The 13,944-nt window shown below is 36.3% G+C and overlaps 1 protein-coding gene across 1 annotated transcript; it reads left to right on the top strand.

Annotated features, from left to right (window-relative positions):
• The first annotated feature begins 1,013 nt into the window (after positions 1–1,013).
• Positions 1,014–12,982, top strand: LOC124839049 (rhomboid protein-like protein). Its single transcript, XM_088112258.1, is given in 9 exon segments — positions 1,014–1,209; positions 1,310–1,434; positions 11,064–11,124; positions 11,227–11,378; positions 11,380–11,391; positions 11,681–11,786; positions 11,881–12,083; positions 12,190–12,327; positions 12,726–12,982. Coding segments are annotated over 9 exon segments (918 nt in total). The 5' UTR covers positions 1,014–1,185; the 3' UTR covers positions 12,823–12,982.
• The last annotated feature ends 962 nt before the right edge of the window (positions 12,983–13,944 follow it).

The raw sequence follows: 13,944 nt of genomic DNA, 5'->3' as shown, positions 1-13,944 counted from the left end.
TATTTGGTTCATATAGATTGATATACCAACTACATTGTGTGTTAAGTTTCTCGATCTAGGACTGGTTAATATAGCTTGTCATACTAGCTTGATACTTTACATCTGATAAAACCCAAAATAATCTTCTTATCTTCTTTTTATCTTTTGCAATATGTGGGGGATTGTAGTGCATTGATTGTATTGCAAAATATCTTCTGAAAGAAATGATTTCACGTGCAATTTTTTTGTTGCATCCTTCTGCCGAAAGAAATGGATTCACGTTGCTATTTTTTGTTGCAATCTTTTCGTGGTCAAAACCACTTCCGCAAGGCTTGGGATTTTCTCACAGTGAGAAGGTTCGTGGAAACCCAAAGGCTCGAGATTTTTTCCCGTGGGCTTTGGACCTTAGGCCAATCTTCGTTTGTTTCTCACTCTATAAATATAGTGGCTTTGTTCATTTCAAATAGACAAACTTACACACTCTTTTCTTTCTCTCATTCTCTTATCTTTTTGTTTTCTCTATTTTTTCTTTTTTAAAAATATCTTGATTTTATTTTATACTCTTTTTAAAGATTCTTGCTAGTTCTGATATCTTAAAAATTCTAAGAAATTCCTGTTATATCTTGAAGACTTGCACAATACACCGCAGATAAATCTTTCAAAAACAGTGATCTACACATTTCAAAAAATTCCTTTATTATTAGCTTCTGCAACAAAATATTCTAAACTTTATTTTCAATACAATTGAGAATTAAATCGAACTATTCATTGAAAACACAATGAACAAGTGAAATTAAGAAAAAAAGCAATTCTTATATATTTAGTATATTTTCACAATTTTTCGTTGTTACAATATTTATAATGAATTATAATATATAAGATAATAATGTTTTAAACAAAATAATTTTTTTTTAAAACCTTAGAAAATTGAGGTTTGAAAGTAAATCGAGAAAACAGGATAGAAGAGCATGCAATGAGTCTAATTTACTAAAAAAAAAATTAAATTAATAACATGTTATTTGCATAAGTGTTTGGGCAAAGCGAGTATGCAAGTATGTCAAAGACTAGATCTCTAGACTAGATCAGATCCTCATCTTCCATTCCTCTTTCGCCATCAAAACGACTTGGTTTTTCCTTACCTATCACTATTCAACAAACTTATCAGATCAGATCGGATCCTTTCCGATTGGGATCACTGCCGAGTCCATGAGCACGCCAGCGATTTCAGGGGTAAGTCTCCGCTGTCTCTTCGATCAGATTCTAGAAACTTCTCTATGTTTCGAACCTTCCCCATTTCAATTTCCATTTTTTGATTAACTTTTGGTGGCAGGGCACGGGCTTCTTCACCGGGTTCACTCGGTTATGCAAGGGCCTTGCGGTGGTGCTGGTTTGCGGTCACATTGCGGTTCAGTTTTTCCCTTCAGCTGTTACCTACTTCGCTCTTATTCCCGCCAGGTACCGCATATTGCATAATTATTTCAAACGTGTGTGATTTGTTTACTTTGCACATTGTTGGTTTTGGTTGTTGAAATTCTAAATCAGGGTTGTGTGGAGGAGGGTGTAACTTAGTCGAGAGGGGCAGACTCTACTGTGTGATTGTAATGATGGTTGTGTGATCCTACTTAAATTCCAGAATTTTGTTGGAGAATGTATTTATGTGCACTAACGACAGTGATTAGGAAAATAATATTTAAATGGAAAGTGACATGATTAATGGTTTGTTTGGATGAACTTCTCTATAATCGCTTCCAGGGAGAAAGATAAGAAAGAAAAAAAATGGAATGAACTTTTCTATAAACTAAATTAGCTTTTGTACAAATTAAAAATAAAAGTTTAGAGAAACTAAGTGGAGGGACTTCTACATATAAGCTTTATGTATACGCTAAATTTAAATTAGAGGAACTGATTTCAATTTTCTTCTTATTTTTATCCCTTGAGAGTACTAATGGAGTACCTGTCCAAACAGGTCCTAAACATCAATCGGGGAACACTAAAAGATGGTTGCATAAAATTGGGTGATCATAACTTAGGCTCAAGTTACAAGTTAATGGCTCATAATGCAAATGGCGTAAGTGTAAGACGACAGATTAAACTGAAATATTAATAGAAGGCAGTGGCTGCACACTAGCAGCAATTCCAAATGAAGAACTTTTAACAATAGCAAAATGTATCAAAGTGTGAGACACTTAAAACTGTGGTCTTAAAAGAAGCACCTAACAGAGGTAATCTGATGTGAATGTAGAGCAGGGTAGTGTTTGCAATCCTTGTTGGTTGCAGTTAGAAAAAGGAGTTATCTGAGTAGTTATTCCAATGTCATATATAATTATGTGTATAGTAGTTACTCAATCAAACAAAGTCCTTTAGTTGCTTTGTAATTCTTTTGGCTCAAGTGTATTGGGCTGTGTTGTTATCAGATAAACAAATCTAAAACTAGATGAAAAAAATAAGGACTCAAGATTGAGCCTTGATGTAAACTTATCCTCATAGGAAGTCCTTCGGAGTTTTGCTTTCGTAAGTTTTCACTCTAGTAGCTACCCAATCGTACTTGTCTTGTATACCTATATATTAGTTGTGCAAATACATTTCTTCCTAATCCTTGCATAGCATTTCCTTTGGCACTTAATTATATGCTTCTCCAAGTCAATAAAAACTATATGTAAGTTTCTTGTGTCAATACCTTTCTATCAACCCCTCTGAAAAATATAAGTAACTTCGGCTGTTATACTTTTTGTAATAACTTCAAATTTGATTTCTATAATCCTGGTCTCCTTTTTATTTATGTTCAATTACCTTAACTAAATTTTATGGTTTGTCTTATAAGTTGTGTTTGCTGGTAGTTTATATAGTTTTAACCATGATCATTCAGAACCTCATTTATGAGAATCTTTTATTTTTGTGGAAAGCCTTGAACCAACATCTTGAAATCTTCTCAAATGGCCTGTTGTGGGTCAACCCTAATTGATACATCTTGAATCCCAAACCATGTGGATTATATTGAGTCCCTTGTTATTAATTTACAATAAATATTTTTTATTGGATTTGAGTATTGTTTTTGTTAGAATAAATAATCTTTAATAGGATTTATTGTAAGGCGTTGTGTGCTTTGTGCTGGAACTAGTTCCTAGAAGTATTGTTTAGAATTCTTTTCTTTTCCTCATTTATTGTATCTGTTAGAATAATTAATTGTGTGGATTCTGTATTAGTTGGGTGAGTTGTTGTTGGGTCTATCGAGGAGGAGGTTCACTGGAAAGATACTGTCAACACCCAATTTCGTCCGGATTGGGTAATATGTTTGTTGTATTTTATTTTCATCATGAGTATAAAGTAAAAAAAAAAAAAAAAAGACTAAAATAAAAAAAATAATAATAATAAAAAAATAAAAAAAAAATATACAAATAAAAAATGAATAAAAAAAAAAATAAAATAAATTAAAAAAAAAAAAAAAAGCGTTCGGCCTTGTAATGTACGACCGAGCCGTTAGTCCTGTACGCTGAGCGACCGTTCGTCCTTTGTTTACCAATATCGAGACCGTTCGTCCTTTACCATGCGTTTCTCTCCTCCATATCTTTTTGACGATCGGTTCCTTCACCCTGCATGCAACCGTTCGTTCTTTATTGAAAAATATCACGGAGCTCAAGCGCTCGGCCGTTCGTTCTCACGTGTTGTCAGTTTCACCTTCAAGGACGTTCGACCTCAATGGTGTTCTGCCGCTCGGCCTCAAACCATTCGACCCTCCACTGCAACGAGCGCTCCAGCGTTCAGTCATTGAATCCCACTGATGCTCGTCCATTCTACCTCAAGGTCGTTCGGTCGCTTGTCCTCAACTGTTCGGTTATTTATTCTCAATAACGTTCGGCAACTCTCAGGATCTACTGTTCGGCCATCCACAAGCATTCCACCATTTGTCCGTTCGGCCTGACAAGTTGCTGGTCGTTCGTCCTCACCATTCGGTCATCCTTGGCCCCAAGTAATCTAGGTGTTCGACCAAGACTCTAAACGTTCGTCCCAATGGTATCTGGTTTAATAATGTTTGGTCATATTTGTTCTTAGGTATCGAGCGTTCGGTTTTGGTTTAGTAGTGATGATTAGCGTTCGATGTTGAGCGTTCGGCCTATGTTTGATTTCACAGTGTTCGATCTCAATAACTTTCGGTCACTTCTCCTTATATACCGTTCGTCCAACTCACTTCCCCTTCTACCTCTCGTCTTGGTCGCTCCCCCCTCATCTACCGCTCGTCCAAACGGTAATTTGTTTTAAAACGGTCGCTCGTCATGTGCGGTGCTAGCTAGGCGTGTTCGGTCTTGATGGCGTTCGTCCAAACAGATATTGAGTTTTTCTAATGGTCGTTCGCGGTGCTGGCTGTGTTTTAAAAGGGGCCTACCACTACGTCCCAAATTATTCCCAGTAATGATTCCCACCTTCAACTGCCGATTTTGTCTAAAGTGAAAATTACGGACAGCATGGGTTTCTGAAAAAGAGAATATTTTTGGCTGACACCTTTACTTTTGTCTGCCACGGGTGCCCATGTGGTGCCTGTACAGATTCCATCTGTAAAGTCTGGCGGGCACTACAACAGGAAAAGAGGGAGCAGAGAGGGGGGCTGTTATTTTCCGGAGACAAAAAAAAAAAGGCAATAACTGAGGGAGGCTTCTTCATCTTGAAGCATTGTCCACTGCTGAGGAGGAAGACTCCATTTTACACGAGGAAGAAAAGGAGGAAGCCAGTCAAAAGAAGGAGAATCCATCCGAGATACAAGTTTAACCAAGAACGAACCAAGCTCCAGCAGGTAAACTGCCTTGCACCTCTGGGTTGATTACTGCATTCAATATCTCGGCTTTTGCTTGTTAGGTTGTGTGGGTCGTATATGATTGCTGTGTGTGTTGCATAAGATTGTTGTGTGAATACATGTTCTGGTCTGCAAACTCTCGCCGTCCCATAATGCTGCAACATCCATCCTCTATTCCTTTGTCTTCAACTGTCATTCATCCCCAATGACCCCCACCACTCCTCACGGCTGGAGCACAATCCAACACTCACCTAAACCAAAAGCAACAGGAAGTGGGAACAACATGAGGGCACGATGAAGGGAAGAATCAGGAAACCGGAGCTTCATCACGTAGCACCTGTTCACAAGAGCTCCATTATCATTCCATTATCACTATCGTCCCCCATCATTTTCAACCAAGGCCCTTCGAACCTCCATCCCAGCCACCATCAACTTCTTCTCTCGTCACCACGAAACTCCATTCACCTTCACCATCAATCAACTCAAACACCACCGAGACACCCTTTCGTGTCATCACTAAACTTGTCGTTGTCGGCGTGTTGCTGTAAAACTCAACACCACCGTGAAAACCCACAACCTTCACGCTTCCACTTCAAACTTCCACCATCTTCATATTCATCTTCATCATCTTCAACTCCGCCATCCACTATACCTCCGACGTCTGCCCATCACCCCGTGAACCCGTCATCCTCCTTCACGCCATCATCGCCGCTCCCCCACTTCATCATCTTCATCTCCAAATCAGCCTTCACCTTCGTCATCACCGAACAACATCCACACACATAGCCCATTGTACAGTCAAGAAAACAACAAGAGGAAAGAGAGGAAGGGTTGGAACGAGTGCTGGCGACGCTAGGGCTGGCCGGATGGCGCGGTGCCTGTCGGGGGGCAGCGGTCGTTTGGAGAAGAGGAAACCGGCGTGTGGTCGCGCTTGGGGGAGGAGAGACCCTAGGTCTCTTTCATTTTTTCAAATGAGTGAGAATGGGAGGAAAGGGGCAGAACCCCTAGTGTTTCAGCTGGGAAGAAGGTCTTGGGCCTTGGTTCAGACCGTTTCTCCTTTGCCACCCCCTTTTCTTCTGACCGTTTCTCCTCTGCCACCCCCATTTCTTCTAAGTCGAGCCCCTTTTTCCACTTGGGCTTTGGCCCAATCTGTCATCAGAATTTAATTTGGTTGGCACCCCCTTGTTTCGTTTTCACACCCCTTCTTCCACTTGGGCTTAGGCCCAATCCGTGTATAAAAGGAAAAATAGCTTAAACACCCCTTTCTCTTATTTAAGCACCTCCACACCTTTTGTTATCATTATTTATTTATTTATCTTATTTTTATTTTTTATCTTTCCTTTGGTTTCCATTCTAAATATTTATCTACCTTTTAAATATACTTTTATAAACAATAAAAATAATAATAATAAAAATATTTAAAAGGTTTAGGCACATGTGTGATCGCACGCATCGTCCTTGTGCCAAAACCTTTTCTTCTTCTTTTCTAAAATTACAAAAAATATATTTAAAAGGTTTAGGCACATGTGTGATCGCACGCATCGTCCTTGTGCTAAAACCTTTTCTTCTTCTTCTTTTCTAAAATTACAAAAAATATATCTTAAAGGTTTAGGCACATGTGTGATCGCACGCATCGTCATTGTGCTAAAAATCTTTTCCCTTTCTTAAATAAAATTACAAAAATATATTTTAAAGGTTTAGGCACATGTGTGATCGCACGCATCGTCCTTGTGCTAAAAACCTTTTCCCTTTCTTAAGTAAAATTACAAAAATATATTTTAAAGGTTTAGGCACATGTGTGATCGCACGCATCGTCCTTGTGCTAAAAAACCTTTTCTCTTTATTTTAGAAATCTACAAAAAAACTAAAAATATCTACAATTTCAAACAACAAACAAATGGCTCCCCAGAACTACGTGATCCTTGATTCTCCATCAAAAGTGGAGATACGTAGGAGCAAGGCTAGCCCTTGTCAGGTTCACTTTCCCAAAAAAATCCAAATTTGTCCATAATCATTTTCCCAACCAATTTCCAAACAAATTTCTCAAAGAGTTTCCAAAAGAACTACGTAACCCTGATTTCTCATTTTGAATGAGAATACGTAGGAGCAAGGCCAATCCTTGTCGGGCCCAAAAAACTAAAAAAAAATATATTTTGTTTATTTAGAATTTTATCTTAGGGGATAGTTAAACATTTGGAAAACCACATCACATTGGCGCAGTTAGTTAAAGGTACTGCCTTAGGGCAGGCGTTGTAGGGTGCTAACACCTTCCCTACACGTAACCGACTCCCGAACCCATAATCTGGTTCTGGTAGACCATGCCTTATCCTTTTAATGGTTTTTCCGTAGTTTCCCAGAATAAACTATGGTGGCGACTGCAAAACTCTCTTTTCAAAACCCGTTTCTTTTTTGGATCGTCGTCCCGACGTGATTCCGGTTGCGACAGATACAAACACCAATGAGATCTGAACCCAACCACATAAGGTATTGACATCACTTTTTACCCAAAACCATAAGGCAATGAGTTATGTTAGAATACAAACAAAATCCCACATTAGATAAAACAAGAGATTAATATGAATTTATATACACATAAGATACGTTCATTGTAAAAGGCCTTTTGGAATGATACCAAAAGCAAATCCGTGAAGGCTTGACCCAGAGCAGACAATATTTTACCAGTGTTGAGATCTATGTATGTGTTAAACCTCCCTACAATTAGTATCAAAGCCGATGGTTTAGGTCAGGTGACTAGGCTTAGATGAGTACGTCCCTCCATGGTAAGGTGAAGCCCTGGCAGGCGGTCGGATCAGTCAGATGAATCATGGGAGGTGGAGAGCAAGAGATGCTTAATGGTGTGACCATGAGTCATGAAAGAGAGCAAGAGATGCTCAATGCAGACCATGGTGTACTCGTGGATAAAAAAAAGACTTCCGTTGTAGGGGAGGTGGAAAACCATAGTCCTTTGTTTGAGGGGAGGATTGTTAGGATACAAACAAAGTCTCACATTGGATAAAACAATAGATGAACATGAGTTTATATACACATAAGATCCCTCCATCGGTTAGATGCCTTTTGGAGTGATAGCAAAAGCAAATCCATGAGGGCTTGACCTAGAGCGGGCAATATCTTACCATTGTGAAGACCTATGTGTGTGTTGAACCTCCTTACAGGTTCATGGGTCTTTCACCTTTATATAGTGTTTTACTTTCTCATTTCTATCTAATATGGGACTTGGACTCACACTTGAATTCCCTACAATCTCCTCCTTAAGGGTGAGTTCATTGGTACATTCCCCTTCCAGCGGAAGCATTCCCAACCACAAGTACCCCTTTGTACTGCCATTCATCTTAACGACACATGCTTAATTGGAACCCTTCGCCAGGAAGACTTTCAATACAGGGACCATTGTACTCGTTTGAGCCGGTCACCAAGACGAACGATCGGTTCTGATACCATTGTTGGATCTATCTAGGAGGAGGTTCACTGGGAAGATACAAACACCAATGAAATCTAAGTCCAACCACATAAGGGATTGATACCACTCTCTATCCAAAACCTTAAGATAACGAGTTAATGGGTCTTTAACCTTTATATAGTGCTCTACTTTCTCATTTCTATCCAATATGGCACTTGGACTCACTTGGATTCCCAACAGTTGTGTGGTAGTGTTTTCGAACCAGGTTTAACTATTTCCATTATATTTCTATAAATGTAACATGGAGAAAAAAGGTGTATTAAGCCCTTCAAAATATATTTTCTTTGTTTTTAATCTTAAGTTGGTATCAAAGCAGGTTGATCCTACTCTACTGGTCTTCGTCATCTCTAGCACAGTTTTTTCCACCATTCAGTGTCTATTGTCTGCCATAGTTGCTAGCCATCGTTGTTTTTGTAGGCAACCATCAGATGTGGAGAGTCTCTTTGAGCGTCAGCCAACCACGCCAGTGCCGAGACCTAATTCTCATCCACGCGACGCCACATGCTCAAGCAAAGTTCGCTACTATCAGGTGTGTGAAGTCCACACACCGCCTTCCACTCGCTGGAACTTTGTCGCACTGTGGATGCCTTACAGGACTTTGTTGTCTTGGTTTTGGCCTTCAAAGCTTCATTCCAACGTGGTTTGATGCCATCCTTGTGGAGGTCACCCTAGGGCTTTCAGTTTCCCTCATTGTTTTAGCACCTTCTCGCTAGTTCCTTGCTTTTTTCGTCTTCTTAGTCAACAGTGGTCAATGGAAATGCTATGACAAAATTATCTATCGTGAGCTACATCTGTTGAACTGTGGTTCCTTGGCTAAGGACATCATGACCACCTTGAGTAATATGAAAGCCATGTGCCTGCTAAAAAAGATGAACAGTGGAACAAGCGAATTTCTATCTGTGTGCCTTGTTGTGGCAATCCGGGAACCATGACTTCTGATTTGCCGTTAGAGCTTTCAAAACATGTCACTCCTTTTTGAAGAAAGCTCAAAACATCTATGCCAATGATATCCAATGTCTCTATGATTCTACAAACAAGCTTGCATATCTCAAAATGACTGATCATGATATGGTAGTTAAATCTTATTATTCTTTGGACCTAACCTTTATTGGCTAAATTTGAGTATTCTTTGTGTAGCACTCCTAGCTAAACCTGAGTATTATTTGAAATGTAGTTGGTATTGGCTAAAATCACAAATATTGTTTGGACACAATCACTTTTGGCTAAACACGAGTATTCTTTATATACAACCACTCTTGTGTAAAACGCTTTGATTAAGAAGGTTGTGATCTCAATTATCATGAGTTTCGCTCACTAGAAGAGATAAACTTCCTAAGACACATGCATGATGATAAACACTATTTTTGGTTGCTCTCAAATGCAAATAGTGTCTTCTCACAAATTCAAGGCTCTAAGGATTTCTTAAATTTACAAGAACTTTAACTTTCTAGCCGTGATTGTTGTTGTCATCCTTTCTTCGTCAAAGAGGAATTCTTTATAAATAGCTAAGAAGAAAAGAGTTGTTGGATATTCATTTGGAGCCATTTTGTGAGGTTAGCAAGCCTTTCATCTTCACTAACAATCCTTTGATCACATTCAAGCACGTAGATGCATTAAATGCTCGTCATGCATCATTAAATGCATGTGGCTTCTTTACTCAACTTCTTTGATACACAACATGACTTATTAGGCCTGGGTAAGTTGCTTCATTTTTCTTTAGTGTAATATGTAGGTCTTGACACCGCTTGCTGACTCCACAACACTGACATTCTACCTTTTTATTTAGAAATGTTACTTGTGTGAATTAGCTTTAAGTATGTTCTTCAAGAGATCTTGAGAATGACAAATGTTGCAAGATCTCATGAGAGAAACAAAGTGATGAACATTCCTTGCACGAAGAATAAGTATTTTTGAGTCTTCGATGTGTACCAGAAGTGCTCAAGGCCTATTAGAAAAAGTATGTTGTTGTTTGTTCAAGGAAAATCTTATCAGATAAAGAATATAAGCAAACTACTTGCGTCTATTAGGTTAAACAAATAACACTTATGTCTGATGGGCCTGATGTCATAAATATGTTCATACTTTGTTGTTTAAGTATAAAATTGAAACCAAGCAAATAGTTTGTTGAACTTCGATTTAACGTGCTCTTCAGCTATCCTTTATTAGAAGTTTTAATCCTCCCTATCCTCTGTGCTTGAACTCGGAAATTTCAATGGCCGCTTCAAGCAAGAATGAATAATGTAGAACCTAGCAATTATCAGTTAAACTGTAAACTCAGAGTGACTAGCATAGCATACTACTTATCATGATATCTAAGATCTTTAAACACAATGAATGAGTAACAATGATCAGATTTAAAACTACACAACAGTCAAAACAAATACACACATTTAACAAGTTATAGTGCCAGAGAAATATCTATCTATTCTAAAATGAAGCCTATTATGAATTTGTCAACACATGTAAATTAGAACTGACACTTACAAATAGACAGAGAAGAGTTTTCAAACATCTAATAAATGCATAGTAATATTCCCTTTTTTGCTATACAAAATGCAGATAGAAGGAAAGTTTTAAAACTTATAATATCTATGTGCTAACACTATTCTTAGTTTTTAGGAATGGGGTTGATTTTCAGACAAGACATCAAATTCAAGTTTTGTTAGATTATGTTAGTATATATAACTGAATCAATACAAATCTCATTTTGACGATCTGCTTGTTCATTTCTCCATACAAGTGTAATTATGTAGCTTACCTTTCCATTGATATTTCAAAATTCTTTTTAGAACTTATTTTCCTGTTCTGTTCATTTTGCAGGACAATCCCATTTGCCTGGAATCTCATTACTTCTGGTTATGTTGAACAATCTATATATGGGGTATGCACATTCTGTTTTCTGAACACTATAAATTTATTAGCTGACTTGTAAATCTTGTTTTTAAGTAAATCTTGTTTTTAAGAGAAATTTTCAATTTTATAGGTAGTGATCAGCACATTGGGTCTCCTGTTTATTGGAAAGCTGCTTGAACCAATATGGGGCTCCAGGGAATTCTTTAAATTCATCTTTGTGGTTAATCTTCTAACTTCAATATGTGTATTCATCACTGCCATTGCCTTATACTACATTACGGCTGGAGACTTACCTGTATGTATATGATACAATCCTAGATGATTTTTTTTTCTTCTGCCGTTCCTGATGTTTTTTTCTTACCTTTCTTTGCATTGTCTCTCCACTATATAATTAAAAGCTAAATAGAGGCCAATTTGAAGTGTGATTAATTGTGCTCTTTTGGCTTTGACATGTAGAAAACATTGTTTGTTCAGGACATCAGCTAAAATCAATACTGAATAATAAAATCTTAAACAGACATTCGATTTTCTTTTCCACCGTGAACAAATTGTTTTAATCTTATTGTCCTCTTGGAATGTTCTAGTTACATGCCGCTCTCTGGATTTCATGGAGTTATATCTGGTTTCTTGGTTGGCATCAAGCAAATTATACCGGATCAAGAGCTTCCTTTCATCAAGATAAAAACAAAGGTTTGATACACTTGTGCTCTTGTTCTTTGTCAATTATGAGCAATAATAGGTTTATGAAAATGCCCTAAATTTGTTGCCTCTTACATCTCTTCAGTGGTTGCCATCTATCACTTTATTGCTTTACATTGCTATTAGCTTCTGGACACTAGAGGCTACAACATATCTTCCTACGATTATATCTGGCACATATATAAGCTGGATTTACCTTAGATACTGGCAGAGGAAACCAGAAGCAAAACTTAGAGGTGACCCAAGTGAGGATTTTGCTTTCTCCACATTTTTCCCCGAATTTTTAAGGTAATCTCGGCTTTTAGTCTGCAGAAAAAATCAGTGATTAATTATTGAACTGTCTTTCTAAAAATGAAGAAACTTTGGTTTATCTTATGCTTTTACTGTCTTGTAGACCAGTTATAGATCCTATTGCATCAATTTTTCACCGAATGCTCTGCGGAAGATCTAATACTTCTAATAATGGGCAAGGCTACAATCTGGAAAGTGAGCCTTTACCAGGTTCAGATTCAATCGAGGCTTCTAGGAGAAGGTGATTGTACATTGCTGTTGTTAATTTTGATTGGATCAGTAGTAAATACGGTCAAGAAGAAATTGCTCCTGTGAACATGTCATAAGGAAAAATCAAATAAATAAATAATAGAGGTGCTATTGTCCAGTCCGTTTTTTCACATTTGGCTGCCTTTCTTATTTTTAATTATTTCTCCGAGACTAGATTTTTAATTTAATATTTTGATTAAACATCATAATACTATTCCAAATGACAAATTTTTATTTTTCTTTTCTGGGGACAGCGGAAGTGATTCTTTTTATTTCCTTGTCTTCATATTTTAGCATTATTTTCAGTTTTTAGCAGTCATACGAACTGTTGCAATCATTCTTCTGCATAAAATAATTTGACATGGCAACCGAAACTGTTGATTTTTGCAGAGAAAGAGGTGCTCGAGCACTGGAAGAACGATTGGCTGCTGAGAGGTTGGCTGCTGCACGACGTGAATTACAAAGAGAAGCTGAGGAAAATGTATAATTCAGCAACATCAGTTATTGATATTTCCAGAGGTCGTACAGTAATTAATTAGAGAATTTTTGTTTAGGTCAAGGAAGATTTAATGGGCATTTTTCCTTGGATAATCTTTACAAAACCAAAGGTTTCTCTTTTGTCAGATAAATATAATTTACTTTCTTGCTGTGCTTTCTTTTAGTTTTTTTATGTTATTTTCGTTCTTTTAGCTTTGAAAGTCTAAATTCAGGTATATAAATTAAAATGATATTTATAAGGAATAAAGTACAGGAGTTTCAAATATCAAGATTATAAAATAAAGTTTGTTCATTTTGTTTATTCTAATATATTATTGGTTATTGTTATATATATATATATATATACTTTTGTTATCTTGATTTTTGTAATATAATTTTTTCTATTCTTGTGTTTATGGTTAGGGTTTTATCATTGATATGATAAAGAAAATATATTATTAGGTCACAATGCTAATGTCACAATATATTTTATGTATAAAACATATTAATACTAAATTATGTCAGTTAATTTTTCTATAAACTTGCTTATGATACAAAATCGTTAAATTATTTAAAAGAAAACTGAAATGATATATTCTTAAAAGTTAAATGTCTAAATTATTTAAAGTGTTTTTTTTTAATAAATTACATAATATTTTTGAAATATCATAAAAATAATATATATTATTTTTTTAAAACTATTTAATAGGCAAATGATTCCTATAGTATATTCATTTTATTTTTTGATCCTTAATATTTAATTTTTACTATTTTCATTTACATTGTGAGTGTTGTCATTAAATGATAGTAGGTCACTATCATTATAGACAGAGTTAATAAACTCAAATTGCAATAGAATTAATCAACTAAAATCTGCACTTATAAGAATTTGAAGTAAAGTTAAAAACATAAAATTATAGTAAAAAGGATTGTAATAGACAATTTAAAGAAAACAATACATGAAAACACCTTACTTTTTTCATTTTTTTTCATATCTTCAATTATTATATGATTATCTTTCATTTAATTTATAAACAAACATTAACTTAATTATACAAACATCAATTAATTCGTTAAGAATTTTATCTCATTTCAAGTCTTTCAATTAGATTCTTTTCATATCTTACATGTT

This window comes from Vigna umbellata, chromosome 4, assembly GCF_029865625.1.
Source record: "Vigna umbellata cultivar VRB3 chromosome 4, Vumbellata_1.0, whole genome shotgun sequence".
Classification (NCBI taxonomy): domain Eukaryota; kingdom Viridiplantae; phylum Streptophyta; class Magnoliopsida; order Fabales; family Fabaceae; genus Vigna; species Vigna umbellata.
The sequence above is the reverse complement of the archived record's forward strand: the minus strand, read 5'-3'. Positions and strand labels throughout refer to the sequence as shown.